The 13,923-nt window shown below is 49.9% G+C and overlaps 1 protein-coding gene across 3 annotated transcripts in view; it reads right to left on the bottom strand.

Annotated features, from left to right (window-relative positions):
* Nucleotides 1-1,358: 1,358 nt before the first annotated feature.
* The window catches only part of PDCD11 (programmed cell death 11), a 40,682-nt gene continuing 28,117 nt past the window's right edge, over nucleotides 1,359-13,923 (bottom strand). Inside the window, exons 22-36 of one of the 3 annotated variants that reach the window (XM_031461684.2) lie at nucleotides 12,989-13,097; nucleotides 11,403-11,492; nucleotides 11,106-11,208; nucleotides 10,495-10,672; nucleotides 8,207-8,263; nucleotides 7,494-7,616; nucleotides 6,795-6,917; nucleotides 6,143-6,449; nucleotides 5,812-5,928; nucleotides 5,048-5,197; nucleotides 4,588-4,835; nucleotides 3,754-3,922; nucleotides 3,038-3,191; nucleotides 2,440-2,605; nucleotides 1,359-1,712 (exon numbers count right to left, since the gene is read on the bottom strand). In XM_031461684.2, coding sequence (XP_031317544.2) covers nucleotides 1,541-1,712; nucleotides 2,440-2,605; nucleotides 3,038-3,191; nucleotides 3,754-3,922; nucleotides 4,588-4,835; nucleotides 5,048-5,197; nucleotides 5,812-5,928; nucleotides 6,143-6,449; nucleotides 6,795-6,917; nucleotides 7,494-7,616; nucleotides 8,207-8,263; nucleotides 10,495-10,672; nucleotides 11,106-11,208; nucleotides 11,403-11,492; nucleotides 12,989-13,097 — 2,266 coding nt within the window. In that variant the 3' untranslated portion in view covers nucleotides 1,359-1,540. The remainder of the gene's footprint in view (nucleotides 1,713-2,439; nucleotides 2,606-3,037; nucleotides 3,192-3,753; nucleotides 3,923-4,587; nucleotides 4,836-5,047; nucleotides 5,198-5,811; nucleotides 5,929-6,142; nucleotides 6,450-6,794; nucleotides 6,918-7,493; nucleotides 7,617-8,206; nucleotides 8,264-10,494; nucleotides 10,673-11,105; nucleotides 11,209-11,402; nucleotides 11,493-12,988; nucleotides 13,098-13,923) is intronic. The other 2 variants (XM_031461685.2, XM_064488376.1) reach the window with 2 other exon arrangements.

Below are 13,923 nucleotides of genomic sequence, written 5' to 3'. Positions count from 1 at the left end.
GGACTGGCTTGGTGTCTGCATGACTGGATGGATCATGTCACAGCAAGCTGGAGTTCATGGGGACAGGCCCAAATCCCATTCCTGCGGAGGAAAGAGGATAGAGACTCTGAGCAAGACTAAAATGGGAGGAATGGAGGGTTGGGGTGCAGGGAGAGCCAGGTGTCCCCACATGTGGGGAAGCCCTGGGGCTGATGATCTCTTAACTGGATTCAGTTATCTGATTTGATCTGGGGAACAGATGGAATCCGGCCTTTCTCAGAGGAAAGCCCAGCACAGGTCAGCAGACCCTGCACTCAGCGGGGCAGTCTAGCTCTTGTAACCTTGAGATAATGACCAAGAACCAGGCCAGCCCTGCTTCACCTCCCTTCCATACCCGCCCTTGCCCGAGCACCTCCACTACCTCTAAAACCTCTGATGCCCTCTCCCTTGTCCTTGTCCCGCTTTCTGGCAAATGACTCATCACTTCCCTTGGAAAAGCTCTCCAGCTCGCAAGATATTTAAAGCTCTACCCAAGAAAACTTTTAATTCCCATAAGATCGAGCCAAAAATGAACTGGCTTCAACTACTTGCTGGGTCCATGCTGGCCTCTAAGAACTTGGAAACATACAGGATTACTACTTATCAAAGGAGGTGGAGAGTCAGTCTTTCTGGGAATCTTATAGGGAACTGTGTGTGTAGTGGGCCTGTCTCAAGGACTCAAGAAACAACCATCAGGTCAATCAATGCCCTCCTTCCAGGAACCTCTCCCCAGAGGAGCTACAAGGAAATGGAGAATCTGTGCGATTCTCCTCAAAGCCACACGACACATCAGTCTAGGTCCCCACCCAGCCTCCCACTTGCAAGGCCCTCTGGCAGCACCCAGCACACACACACCCATTTCATCCATAAAACCCTTCGAGGTAGGACTTTTTAACTTCATTTCACAAATGAGGCACCCGATTCAGAGAGGTTGGGTAATCTGGCCCCAGTGGCCCTGGGAGGAGACATCACCAGATGTTTTGAGCCCAGGCAGCCAGATTCCCTAATTCTCCCTGCTGGGCTCTGCCTTTGTCCTCCCGCCCCAGCCTCATGGCCTTTACAAAAGGGTGCAAGGTATTAGCTGTGCTGAGGCTGGATGCCCAGAGACCCCACGATCCACTCCCTGGACCCTGCTGACCTCTTCTGGCTGGACCGGGGCCTGCCAGGGCCAAAGGGGGATCCCGACCACAGGGTTGTCGGGAGTCAGCCCTCCATCCTGCTCCCTGGGGACCTCCCACGAAGGAGAGACTCTCAGCTTTTCTGGAAGCCCAGAACCCTGCTGCCTACAACCACTGAGCAGCCCTAGAAAAATGATGAAATAAACTGGTTCTTAAAACAAGTAAAAAGGAATTATAAGAAATCTTAGATTCTTTTTTTCTGGACAGGGTTACCCCAAGGGCGCTGCAGAAAAAGCAGCACTTAAATAGAATCCTCAGGCAGCACAGTTTTTCAACTGCCCAGGTGCCTGAGGGTCAGCTGGGCCAGCCCACTGCTGCCTGCGGCCCTGGGAGCCAGCTGGGCACTAGTCCTCCAACACGGAGCTCTTAGCCTCCACGTATTCCAGGGCCTTAGCCTTTACTGCCTGCACGTCCTTCTCGGTGCCGTGTTGCTTCTCGTAGTCCAGGTAGCGCTTGAAGAAGAATTTCATTCGCTTGGGGGCCAGGCTCAGGTGAATGACCCGCTCAAAGATGTCCCTGGGAGAGAGAGCAGGGCAGCGTTTGCCTCTTGGTCCCTGGCCACACAATTCCTGGCCAGCCTTCATCCACTTGCTCTCAGGCCCCAGAGCCAGGCCCCCGGTTATCCAGCACTCTCACTTCTACTTTTATTTTTATTCCTGTTATAAACTCCCATCACGTCCACAGACAGAGAACATCACCCTCACTTTCTAGAGAAGCAGATGCCCAGAGCTGTTAAAGGACTTAACGGCCTGAAGTCACATAGTGAATCAGGACAAAGCTATCAGGAGGGACACTCAGTGAGGTATGGATCCGTGAGAAAAGTCCTGGTAGGCTTGGGCAAGGCACTTGTTCTTTAGGGACCTCAGTCCACCCGCCTCTAATCCTCCCTGCCTCGGGGGCACTGAAGGACAACAGTGAGCTCATGCCTGTGAACGCTATCTACAGTGACAGCCAGGCTCAGTGCTAATTAGGAGTCTCCTGACTCCCAGGCCAGGGGCCAGCCTACCTCCACCCAAGGTTCCATATACAGACTTGAGGCTGGCCCCTGAGGCAGCAAAAGAAGTGGAAAGGTGACTGCCATTGGACTTGTTGTATCATGTCAAAGCTGTTTTCCCAGACAGAGTAAGATAGCTGGGGTGCTGGGAGCTGCCGTGGAGCTAAAACTCCTCCTCGTGGGCGATGCCCCAACCCACCCCCCACCCCCCCGCAAGGAATTCAGCCTCAGCCCGCCCTCCCCTCTCACCGGACTTCCTTCTGGCTGCCATGCTTGATGATCATGTCAATGTAGACCGACCAGACATCCGTGCGCTTTGGGTAGGTGCTCAGTGTATTCTCGAAAATGGCTTTGGCCCGCTCTGCATCCCCCAGCTGGAACTCAAGCTGGGCAAACTTGGCAATCACATCCACGTCTGTGGGGAGAGGACAGCTCAGACACGCACAGACAGCCTTATCACAACACACTGTGCAGGGACAGAGTCTGACCCCGGACTCCCTGCCCTTGGGTCCTAAGACCTAAGTGATGACAGGAGGCACATTAGGGCCAAATACACAGACAGGCATTGATCTATGACTCCCATGGCAGACATTCTACTCTCTGAGTCCAGAAGAGGAATAGGGGGTGGGCCGCAGGGCAGGCAGGGGCAACAGAATCAGTGTTAATTATCTTTCATTCCTCTATCTTCAAAGTTTAGCATTTGAACTGCAACACGCGCTATGTCCATGAGTGTACAATGAACAGAGAGATAGCTGTACCCTCCACAAGGCTTTCCCGACCCCTCTGCCCAGATCCGAGAGCCCACAGTGTGCAGGCCCTGGGCAGGTGGGTGGGCACGAGCACTCACGCTCTTTCTTGGGCAGGCACTCGAGGGCTCGCTGCATCACACGGTGACTGGCTCCAGCTTGGCCTCTCCGCAGAAGAAAGGCACCGTATTTGATCCAGACAGCTTTCTCCTGCCGGAAACGCTTCAGCATCCGGTTGTAGAGTTCACCAGCTTCCTGTGGGAAAGACGGGGCAAGCTGAGGAGAGGGTGGTATGACAGAGGAGGCAGTGGGCACCTACGCTTGTCAGAAGCTAGACCTGGGCTCACAGACGCCAGTCACTCTCTGGGCCCAATTCCAGATATGTGAGGGGAGAGGGCAGGCTCTCAGAGGTAAGGAGAACTCACGAGGAGGCCTAATAGGACGGAGAGCCTCCCTCCTAATCCTGCACCTTGAGAAGGTGAGAGTGACGAGGGCATGGAGGAGAGGCGGAGAGGGGCTAAGGGGCTATGTGGCCTGCTATCTACGACACCCACCAGCAGCCGAGCGATACACACAGGGGGCCGCTGCCCCTTCAGTCGGCCCCATGTCCCTAACACAGAGGTGGGGGACACGACTTCTCCTACTTGGAAGATGAGCACGTTGGGCCCAGACATCATGGAGCCAGCCTGGGACAAGTCTGGACCCAGAGGCCGGGGTTCTCCCCAGAGACTTCCCTGCTGCCCCCGGGACGCCCAGGAGCTAGTTTCTGAGAGGCTGAGGACTGTCTGGTGGTGGGCCACCTGGCCTAGCCTCCTACCTGGAATTTCTCTGACTTGGTGTAGATGTCAGCCAGGTGGAGAAAGACCTTCAGTGGCTCATTGTACTGCACGGCCCGCTCGAAGACCTTGGTCAGGGACTCCTGGGAGCCGTACATGTTCTCCAGGTTCAGCAGTGCCACCCACACGTTCAGCTTCTCCTGCTCCTCTCTGGAGGGAGAGCAGTCAGCACCATCACCTCAGCCCTGCAAGCCCCCTACTCCCATCCCTCCTCCCCAGGCTCCACCCATGTCCTCAGCTCCCACCCCCCAAGTGCTGGCACTGAGGGGCCCTGTCCCCACTGCAGCTCACACAGAAGCAGGACCCCCAACTGTGGGGTCTAGGGCACCCCTAGTTCTGCCTCCACTCCCAGGAAGGAAGCTGACCAAATCTCAAACTGGCCCGAGCTCTGGGCTGGACAGAGCAGAATCTGCGGTCTGAGTCTCTGAACTAAGGGAACGATGCAGAGGGGAGCCATGGCTGTTCTCTAGCCTTCAGGAAACCTGCTCTACCCTATGCCTGGAAAATGGCCACTGGCAGGGTTTTCGCCCAGGTACGTGGAGAGCTATTTCCTCTCTTCTACTTCTGCTCCAAGTGGGGCACCTAACTGAGGTGCAGGGACTCGTTTAACTGTCAACCTTGGCTATTTCAGTGATGAGGACTATAAAATATAAATGAGCAGATCTATTTCACAGACGGCACACCTCTGAGAGAAAGCCAGTGAACCCAAGGGGCCCCGGTGGCAGAAACCTAAACCGCCGCAAGCCTGCCAAGGAGAAAATGGCCGAGAGGCGGCAGGGGAGACTCGGCCCAGAGCAGGGGAATGAAGCAGGAACCTGAAGGAGATGGTCTTGAGTGCCCTCTCGGCCACAGCCCGGGCCTTCTCGATCTCCGTGGCCTGCAGGTGGAAGGCCATGTACTGCACCCACAGGATGGAGCTGTTGGGGGAGCTTAGTACAAGTCGGTCAAAGTCATCCGCCGACTCCGGCTGTCGCCCAGGGTCCATCAGCGCCTCCTCTATGCGGGCCAGCTCTTTCTCCGCCTTCTGCTTCTCCAGCTCCCTTTCCTTCTTGCTTTTCTTCTGCTATGGAAGGCACAACAGTGAGTGAGTGACCTGATCCTTAGACCCTGGGCAGGTCAGCGGTGAAAGCTAAGAACTGGCAGGGCAGTCCACGAGTCTATAAACACTCCCAGCCCGAGATGGCCCCAACCTGCCCCACCCAGGCCAGGACACAGCACAGGAGACTGGTGTCAAGGGTCCCTGAAAAAAGGACAGGGCCCTGGAAAATATGATACCGTGGCTTGCTCTGGCTTCTCTTCCTCCTCGCTGTCTGAGCTCTCCCTGTGAGGTGGCAAGGCCGGGGTCAGAGAGTCCAGCCTCACGTCCCAAACGAAGCCAGAGGACAGCTGCAGCCGGGGTGCTTCTGCTGGCCTGGGGTGCTTCTTCTGGAGGGTCACAGGTACACATGAGGAAAGCACTGGGTTCATGCCACCCCCTGCTCCCCAGACACTCCCCCGCCATGGCCAGGCTAGGCTTCTTTATAGTAATGACATAAAAGCTTTTTTTGTAAATAAGTGAACTTAAGTAATAATTGTTAAAAACTTTATGTGCACATACATACTTATGTCGATGTATAAAGCAGCAACAGAGCTAAGACAGAGGTATGATGTGATCTGAGGGTGGCAGGGAGGTTACACCTGAAGTCTGGGAAGCCCTTCCACACTGTCCTCAGTTCCAGCAGTACTGTCCTCATGTCTCAGGGGACATAGGCTCAGAAAAGCTAAGCTGCCTTTTCTCTGCCCGCCCCACTAACTGAATTCAGCTCCACCCAATACATGTTGAATAGAACTGACTTTGGCAGCCCACCTAATAGGTCAAACAGGGGCCCTGTCCTCAGGAGTCTGAGGACTAGCTGAGGAAGCTCGTCACCGCATCTTTTCACATTGCACAGAAAACGAAGACAAGAGATGGTGCTGAAGACAGCTCGGCCCTCAAGCAGGAGACCCAGGATGTCCCTCCCAGACCGGCCCTTACTCCCCAGCTCAGCGCCGCCCCTCACCTTGGGCAGCACACTCGTCTCCTCCATCTCCTCTTCCCCTTCCCGGTAATACACTTCGACACCACTGTCATCCTCCTCAGATGGAGCAGCTTTCTTTTGCTTCTTGTTCACTTGTTCCTAGGGTGACAGGCGGGGAGAGCCATGCTTCTTGCCCCTGAGAGCGCCCGCCAAGCCCCAGGGCAGTGCCCTCCCGCACCTCCTGGCAGCACCCAGCGCCCAGCAGCAGCTCACGCCGCCCTCGGTCCCAGAGGCTGAGGCCAGGCAGCTGCCTGCCGGCTTCTAAGAGGCTCTCCCTTCCAGGTGAGGGGAGGCCACCTCCCAAGGGACGCACCTGCTCACTTCCAGACTCCGGGTGTGGCCGCTTGCCCGGCTTCTTTGCCTGCGGTTTCTGGGGCACCTTCTTCTCCTTGCTGGGCAGCTGCACCTCCTCCAGGCCCTGGGTATTACTCTTCTCCTTCCTCTTCAGACTCTTCCTTTTCCCCTTCTCTTCTTCTCCTCTGTGGTCTCTCTCCTCTGCCCCTGTTTCCCTCTCCTCCTGCTTTCGGAGGGGCAGTCCTAGGGAGGCAGGAAACACGTCCGGCTTCCCAGTGTCGCGGGGGAGGAATGACAGCTCTACCAGGTTCCCCCGGTGGTTCACGCTATGAAGGGGAGACAGGGGCGGGGAGTGGACAATGAAGACAACATAACAGGACAACAGGCACAGCAAGCAGCCTACAGTTTTCTGCCTTGGAATCCATTCAGTTGCACACTGTACCATGCTTAGTAGAAACATGCACAGGGCAGCTGTGCTGCCCCTTCCCCCCTCCATCCCCAACAACAGGTGCCTGTGCAGAGAAAAGCCTCCACATCTGTCTTTAGGAGCTGAGGGATTTATCTGATTACTGTACTCACCAGTACCTAAGCCATTATGTTTAAAGTTTACCTCTAAATCTCCTCCCAGGGCTCCCAGAGAAAGGGGTGGGAGAAGGAGGGTAGGCATCTACCTTAGGACCTTGGCTGTGAGCAGCTTCCCTTCGGGGAGGTGTTTGTCATACAGGGCACTCTTGGCTGGGCTGTACTGGGACACGTGCGGGTACTGGGCCAAACCCGTAACTGAGGGACCGAGGCTGACAGGAGACAGAGACAAGGGTCCTGTGGTTATAAATACAACAACAGAGTCCCAGCCAAGCCGAGCACTTCCCCTCTCCTAGAGACCCAAAGTGTGACGGATTTACGACAGATGCAAGGTTCCTGGCATTCAATAAAATAAAGAGGGCTTTGTAAACTGGAAAAGCTATTGAGCATAATGAAGATGTGACCAACAGATATTTTCACCCTGTATCAGAGCATCACAATGTACAAATCACAAGCTGCGAGAAAGACAAGAAGAAAATGCGGATGCATAATTACAGCAGGGAAAGGTGTGACAGCTGGTGGCTGTGAACACTGTGATTTCATGGAACATGTACAAATCATGACCACGGACATGCTACATTCTTTGTCCAAAATACCAAACAAGAAGAGTTCAAAACTTTTTTTAAAGTATACAGAAACTTGGAACATAAAACACTGGTGGGAACTCAGCCGCTCCTCCCATCACATTCCCTCCAGAGACAATGAGGGGGGAAGCAAGGGCCACAGACCAGGACAGGCCCCAGGAGGCCCTCAGCACTGGCCCGCTCCCCGGGCTCTACCTCACACACCTGAGGAGCACACCGGACGGCTGGACGGCCTTCACGTAGCCCCTCAGGAGCTGCCCTTTCTCAATGTCCTGGATGGAGTTAATCTCAGGGTCTGCTATTTTGCTTTTCGTCTCCGGGTTCGTCCTAAAGGAATAAGAGACTTATACACGTACCTCTAACCCCTTTTCCCCACCCTCACCCCCAACTCATCTGTGATCATCACGGTTGGCAAGAATATGACTCTGGACCTGTCAGAAGGGCATCACCTTCAGAGCCCAGCCCTGCTCTCTCCTGAAGTCCTATCAGCCAGGGATGTGTCAGTGCACTGGCTTTAACGGTAATAGCAAGCGGCTGAGCAAACCAGAGGGAGGTCAGACCTAAAGCTCTGGTCTCATAAACATCCGTTTCAAATCAGGACCTTGGGCCAATCCTCTTCTCAGCACACTCACCCCTACTGCGGAACTGGGGACTAAATCACCTCCCCTTAGCAGGGCCGCCATCTGGCAACCTCGAACACCACTCTGGATGTCTGAAACTTTCCCTGGGAAACGAAAGCCTGAGCAATCGTCTACAATCTGAGTGTCCTCAGCTTTTCTGGTAACAACAGGGCAGGGCATAAGGTGTGAGCAGAGAAGCAAGCTGGGAGGCCCAAAGCTCTGTGTCAGGTCCACGTAGCCCCTCCTCAGTCCTGGGCTTCTCCCCCTAATTCTTGTCCCAATGACACAGACACCCACCTGGACGATCGCAGCGACAAAGTCAACTCAGGACCCGTGGTGGACAGGACGTAACACCTGGAATGAGAGCAGAAGAGAAGGAAACGCTGAGCCAGCACCTTGGGAGATGGGAGAGAGCCTCGGCTTCTTCTCCACAAGGCTGAGTGACAGGCGGAAGGAAGTGAGGGCTCTGTTCTTCACCCTGCTGAACCCTGCCGAGACACTCGGGACAAGTCCCCTCTCTGGGCCTGAGTTTACTAGTCTGTTTAGTCAAAATAACACTACCTGCTCTTCTTACCCAAGGAAGGTGCCGGGAGGACAAAAGGAGATGTAAGCCCTCTGGAGGCCCATACAGCCTTGCGGTGAGTACTTAGGAGACGGGACCAGCTTGTGTCAGCGGCTGGGAGGGTCCAATCTCAGTGGAGACAGACTCACCATAGGAAACTGTGACAGGGGACAGCCTGGTACCACTGCAGATTCACAGCAGCAGTTCACAGGAGGCCCATCAGTGAGGCCTGAGCACGGGAGGCTTTGGGGAGGGTTTACTCTTTGGGTGGGTTTCCAAACTCATTTCATCTAACACGGCAAGTAGCAGCCCGAAGTGGTAAAGTATAGAATCTTATCAGCAGAAGGGATCTCAGCAGCAATACAGTCCAAACTCTCCCCGTGACAGGCGTCTGCCTTTTCTACCAGGGTATCACAGCCCTTAAAGTAGGAAAGGACCTGGAGGGACTGTCTGCCTTTAGGCAATTAACTTATTATCCACATTTGACAGATGAAGGAACTACAAATGAATGTTACTCATACGTTTAACTATAATAAATGTATTTTTAAAAATATTTTGCTACAAAATCACACTTGCATTTTGTAAGCCTCCAGGAGACAAAGGGGAGATGATCCTGGATTTCTCTCTGACTCATTCTTTTTCCCCTCCTAGGCCCTGGGCATTTTTGTGCAGGTTAGCTCTGATAAGTCGTTGAGAATTTAGGCAGGTGCTGGTGACTGGGACACTCGAGATGGGAAAGAGAGATGACTACTCTCCAGTCACTGCCTCCTGAAGGCATCTGCTCCACTGCTGGCTAACTCTGATTCTCAGAAAGGCTGTATTGTACCATGCTGAAATCTACCTCTTCAATGTTAGTTTATTCAGGCTATCAAATGGTTTTAAAACTCTGACGTAGGTTCATTTGTGTGCATCTGAAATAGTTCATAAACAAAGCAACCCCAACTGTGAAAGTTTACTGCTACCCTTTTATAGACAACACCTACAGATCAATTTTTTTAATTAAGAAGATGGACGCTTTAATATAAAAATGAGGAAGCAACTTGGCCAACTAAAGCTCAGAACAAATATAAAGAGCCGATAAACTTGAAAAATGACCAGTATGAGAAATGCAACTCAAAATGAGAGATCAATTTTAGCCTATTCAATGGCAAAGATAAAAATGAAGACTATCCAGTGTTGACAGGGGTGAGAGAAATGAATAGTCACATTTGCTAATTGTTAATGGAGATAAAAATCAGCACAGTCCTTTTGGAAGGTATTTTGGCAAAATGTGTAACACTGTTTAACCCATCACTTTTACTTCTAGGAATTTATTTCACAGATATACTTGCACTAGTATCTAAACATATGTGTGAAGATATTTACTTCAACATTATTATCCATCAACAGAATTATTTAAATAAACTGTGATTAAAAAAACAAAACATACTGACTAGCATATATAAAATAGATAAACAAGTTTATTCTGTATAGCACATGGAAATATATTCAGTATCTTGTAGTAGCTTATGGTGAAAAAGAATATGAAAATGAATATATGTATATTCACGTATGACTGAAGAATTGTGCTGTACACCAGAAACTGACACATTGTAAACTGACTATACCTCAATAAAAAATAAGAAATAAACCAAAAAAACCCAAAGCACATGATAGAATACTAAAAAAAAATGTAAAAAAATAAGGTAAAAGAACAAGGTTGACTTAAACAGACTAGCATGGGAAAAGAAAGAGCCCACAACAAACTGCTCTGAGAAAAAAAGCAAGCTGCAAAACAGTATATAAAACAAAATTCTACTCTTACACAAGGAAAAATTACCTATGTATGTTAAAGTCTTGAAAGCAGAGATCAAAGTACACAATGGCAAAAAGTAGTGGAGAAAGAGAGGAGTAAGAGAAATTTTCATTTTCTATTTATTTTAAATACAATTGCTTTCTGGTAGAAAATCACATATTACATCGTAAAAACAAAAAATACACCAGTCCCACAGATAGCTGAAAAGAAGAAGAACACTCAGCCTACCTGACAATCTTCTGTGGGGTAAAGTCTTCCAGGGGCGTCTCTGAGTAGGAGTCACTCACATGAAATATACTGACTCTTCCGATCTTCCCGAAGGGGAAGGAGACGGTCAGCCCCTCCTTGGGAGTCACCTTCACTACTCGGCCCATGGCCACTTCCCCTTTCTCAAGCTTGTGAGGACCTGGCAGGAGAATGAACCAGATTCATGGAAGGGGAAATGAGCCAAGAAAGAGGCTGGGATGCTGGCCAATCACAGGCCAGGGGAGGTGGAAGCACCAGACTTGGGGTGTCTGGGCTGAGTGGACCAGAAGGATCGCACAGACCCAGATCACCATGTCACGTGATCAGGAATCCCAGGGCCATGTGGTGGACAACCCGTTCAGAGAGACCTAAGAAGATCAACTATGTAGGTAAAGGGGACTCGGACACAGGCCACAGAGCAAAGCCCCGAGGGAAAAACTGTTCCAAGAACACACCCACCCACCACACTAGGTTTTCTGAGGACTCAACTCCAATACTGCAGGCATCCTTCACCCTGGTCAATGGCCGAAGAGCCCTTCCCGCTCCTTTCTACCCACTCCCTTCCTCGACCAGGTCCCATTTCAGTACCACACCTATGAGTGAGAGACACAAGAAGGCCTTGGAGGAATCTGGGCCAACCACAGTGGCCTTCAGGGCCTGGCCAATCCGGAACTTCTTATCTGGATGTTTCAGAACCTGAAAGGACAAAATTCCTCTAATGTTTGAGGAAAGGTCACAACCACAGCATTTAAGTCTGCATACTGAAGTATCTCCCAAACCAGTCCCTGAACAAGCACACGGTTCCCTGTAACCACTGTAAGCATACACCAGATACTGAATCAAGCTCAGGGAGCTGGCGTTTCCTCTCCAGGGATCTCAGGCACACTGACCTTGAAGCTAAGAGAAGTGAGCAACAACGGAATTCTCCCTCTGATGTCTGGAGCAATCTCCACCTCAAGCCATTTCTTAACCACATTGTACTGGGGGAAAAAAATAGGGGGAGAAATGGAAAAGGGCAGATACAAGCATCTCTTCTTTTCCCTTCATTAAAAGACTCTCCTAAAATCATAGGGCTGAAAGGGCCCTAATCCTACATTTTCCCAAGAAACAGGAGCCCACTCCTACATCCCATTGCCCCTGCCCAACCTCCAGTTCTTGCAGGCTTCACTCAGAGTCTAGCTCAGAGCCTTTGTGAGCCCAGCAGAACATGTATTCCTCCCAGTGCCTCAGCTGATTAAGAGCAAAAAGGACCTCAGAGATGTCCTCAAGCAGTAGGACCAATCCCACTGACCTCTGTTGCCTCCTCCAAGTTCAGTTGTGCCCAGTGATTGTTAACCATCTTCAAGGACTAATATCTTATTTCTAAATCAATTTTGATTTCACTGTTGACACAGTGTTCTGCCCTAAATATATACCCCAATTTTCAAGTCAACTCAACAAAACATTTATCAAGCAGCCACTACGCATATGGCATGACAGGGATAAATAAAAGCCAGGCCCTGCCTTCAAAGAATTACAGTCTGCAAAGAATAAGTCAAATGCACATAACTAGAGAAGCAAGCAGCATGCAGGAGTACAATACACTCGGGGACTATATGGGAAAACTAGTAAGGAGGGAGGGTTTTCTGTGCTGGTCCTTGAAGGGCTGTAGGCATAGGAATACAGGGCACCCAAGTGTAGAAATAAAGACAAGAAGGGAAAAAGATAGAGGAGGGTTTCAGCGTGACTGGTACACCAGATTCGTGAGGTCAGATTATAAAGAGCCTTAAATCCACTCTAAGGCATCTTGGGTTTATGAATGTCTATAGACAATAGGTAAGTAAAGAGATCAAGCACCACGAACATAGACAGATGCTTATGGAGGAAGAATCTGGCAGTAGTGAAGAGGATTTATCCCTCAAGATCAAGCCCAGACCAACCTTCTCTCTGATGTATTCCACCTCGTACAGTTCTTATGGTCTCTTTCCCTTTAGTCAACTCCTGCCCACTTGGGGTTAGAACATACAATCTGGCACCAAATTACATACTGTTTTGCACTGTACCTGAACTTTACAAAAGGCAAGAATCTAAACTCCAATACTTTATTATAAAATAAAATATTTCTGTTTTTATTGTGTGTGTGAATGTGTGTGTGTGTGTTCTGATAAAACTTTACTTGTGGACACTGAAATTTGAATCTTACATTAGTTAAAATGATGTACTAGATTTAAAATCTTGCTGTATAATCTTTCCATTTTGTACAATTAATGTATAAACATGTGGAAATGTGAATTGCTTGCTAGCTGTTTCGTAAGCCATCAATTTAGCTCCTTGATGAGACTCAGAGTTTTCTAGGAGTGGAGGCTTTCTATTGTCTCCCACAAACCAGCGTGGTAACAAACAGAATCAAAGCCTAGAGCTAACAGTCATTGACAGTTTCTCCCCCTTTTCTTCTGTAAGAAGGATGGCACCGCATTGCAGGGCATGCACTACTCACCTTCTTTAAGAAGCAAGTCACGGTCTGACCAGCCTGGTACTGTTTAATCTTCTCCAAGGGGCTAACAGAGTGAGTGTTGAGAGCAGTGTGGCCATCCTTCTCCAGCTCACTGTGCGCAGAAAGATGATGGAAACAGTAAACCAACCTTTGGGTCAGCTTCCAGCTTGAAACCATCTCCCCCAAGCAGCCATGGATTAGTTGTACAGGATGCCCCTAACACAAGCACAACCACGCACACATCCATAAAGGGGAATGAATGAATGTTCACAATACCTGCATGAACGCTAATCCTTTCCAACTCACTCATTCAGGTATGAACAAGTCGTAAAGTAGGTAGCCAACAATAATCTTCATAAGTTTTCAGAACAAAATTGTTCTACTTCTTTCTTTCAGTATTTTAGCTACTGCTTTACAGTTTGCAGAACTGCTTTCACAAATCATCTCTCATTGAATGTGACAACTCTCCCGTGTTTGAAAATAGGGTTAGGTAAAATAGATGTTATTAAACTCATTTTATGCTACTGGCCCAGGAGCTGAAGTCAGAGTTCTGACTCAAAAATCTAGGGCTCGGTCCCCTAGGCTACCGTGTCATTATCACTTGATTCTCTTTTTCTTCTCAGAAAAGCAACAAGGGATGTGGTCTGAGAGTTATCAGTCCACAAATCACTTCGAAGGAATCAAAGAATTCCCATCATTCCAACCCAGCCCTGCTTACCAATTCAAATTTCTAAAACAAAACAGAACTCACCAATAAAATGGTACAAGTAACACTAGTAAAACTGTAACATATAATAATAGCAAGTACTGGTGAATATAGAAACACAGGATTCTCACTAGTGAAGTTGAAATACACATGTCTTATGACCCAGTAATTCCATCCTAGAGAAATCCTCACATGGATGCACAATGGAACAAGTTTAAGGATGTTCACTGTG

The sequence above is a fragment of the Camelus dromedarius genome, chromosome 8 (genome assembly GCF_036321535.1).
Source record: "Camelus dromedarius isolate mCamDro1 chromosome 8, mCamDro1.pat, whole genome shotgun sequence".
In the NCBI taxonomy this organism is placed as follows: Eukaryota; Metazoa; Chordata; class Mammalia; order Artiodactyla; family Camelidae; genus Camelus; species Camelus dromedarius.
The sequence above is the reverse complement of the archived record's forward strand: the minus strand, read 5'-3'. Positions and strand labels throughout refer to the sequence as shown.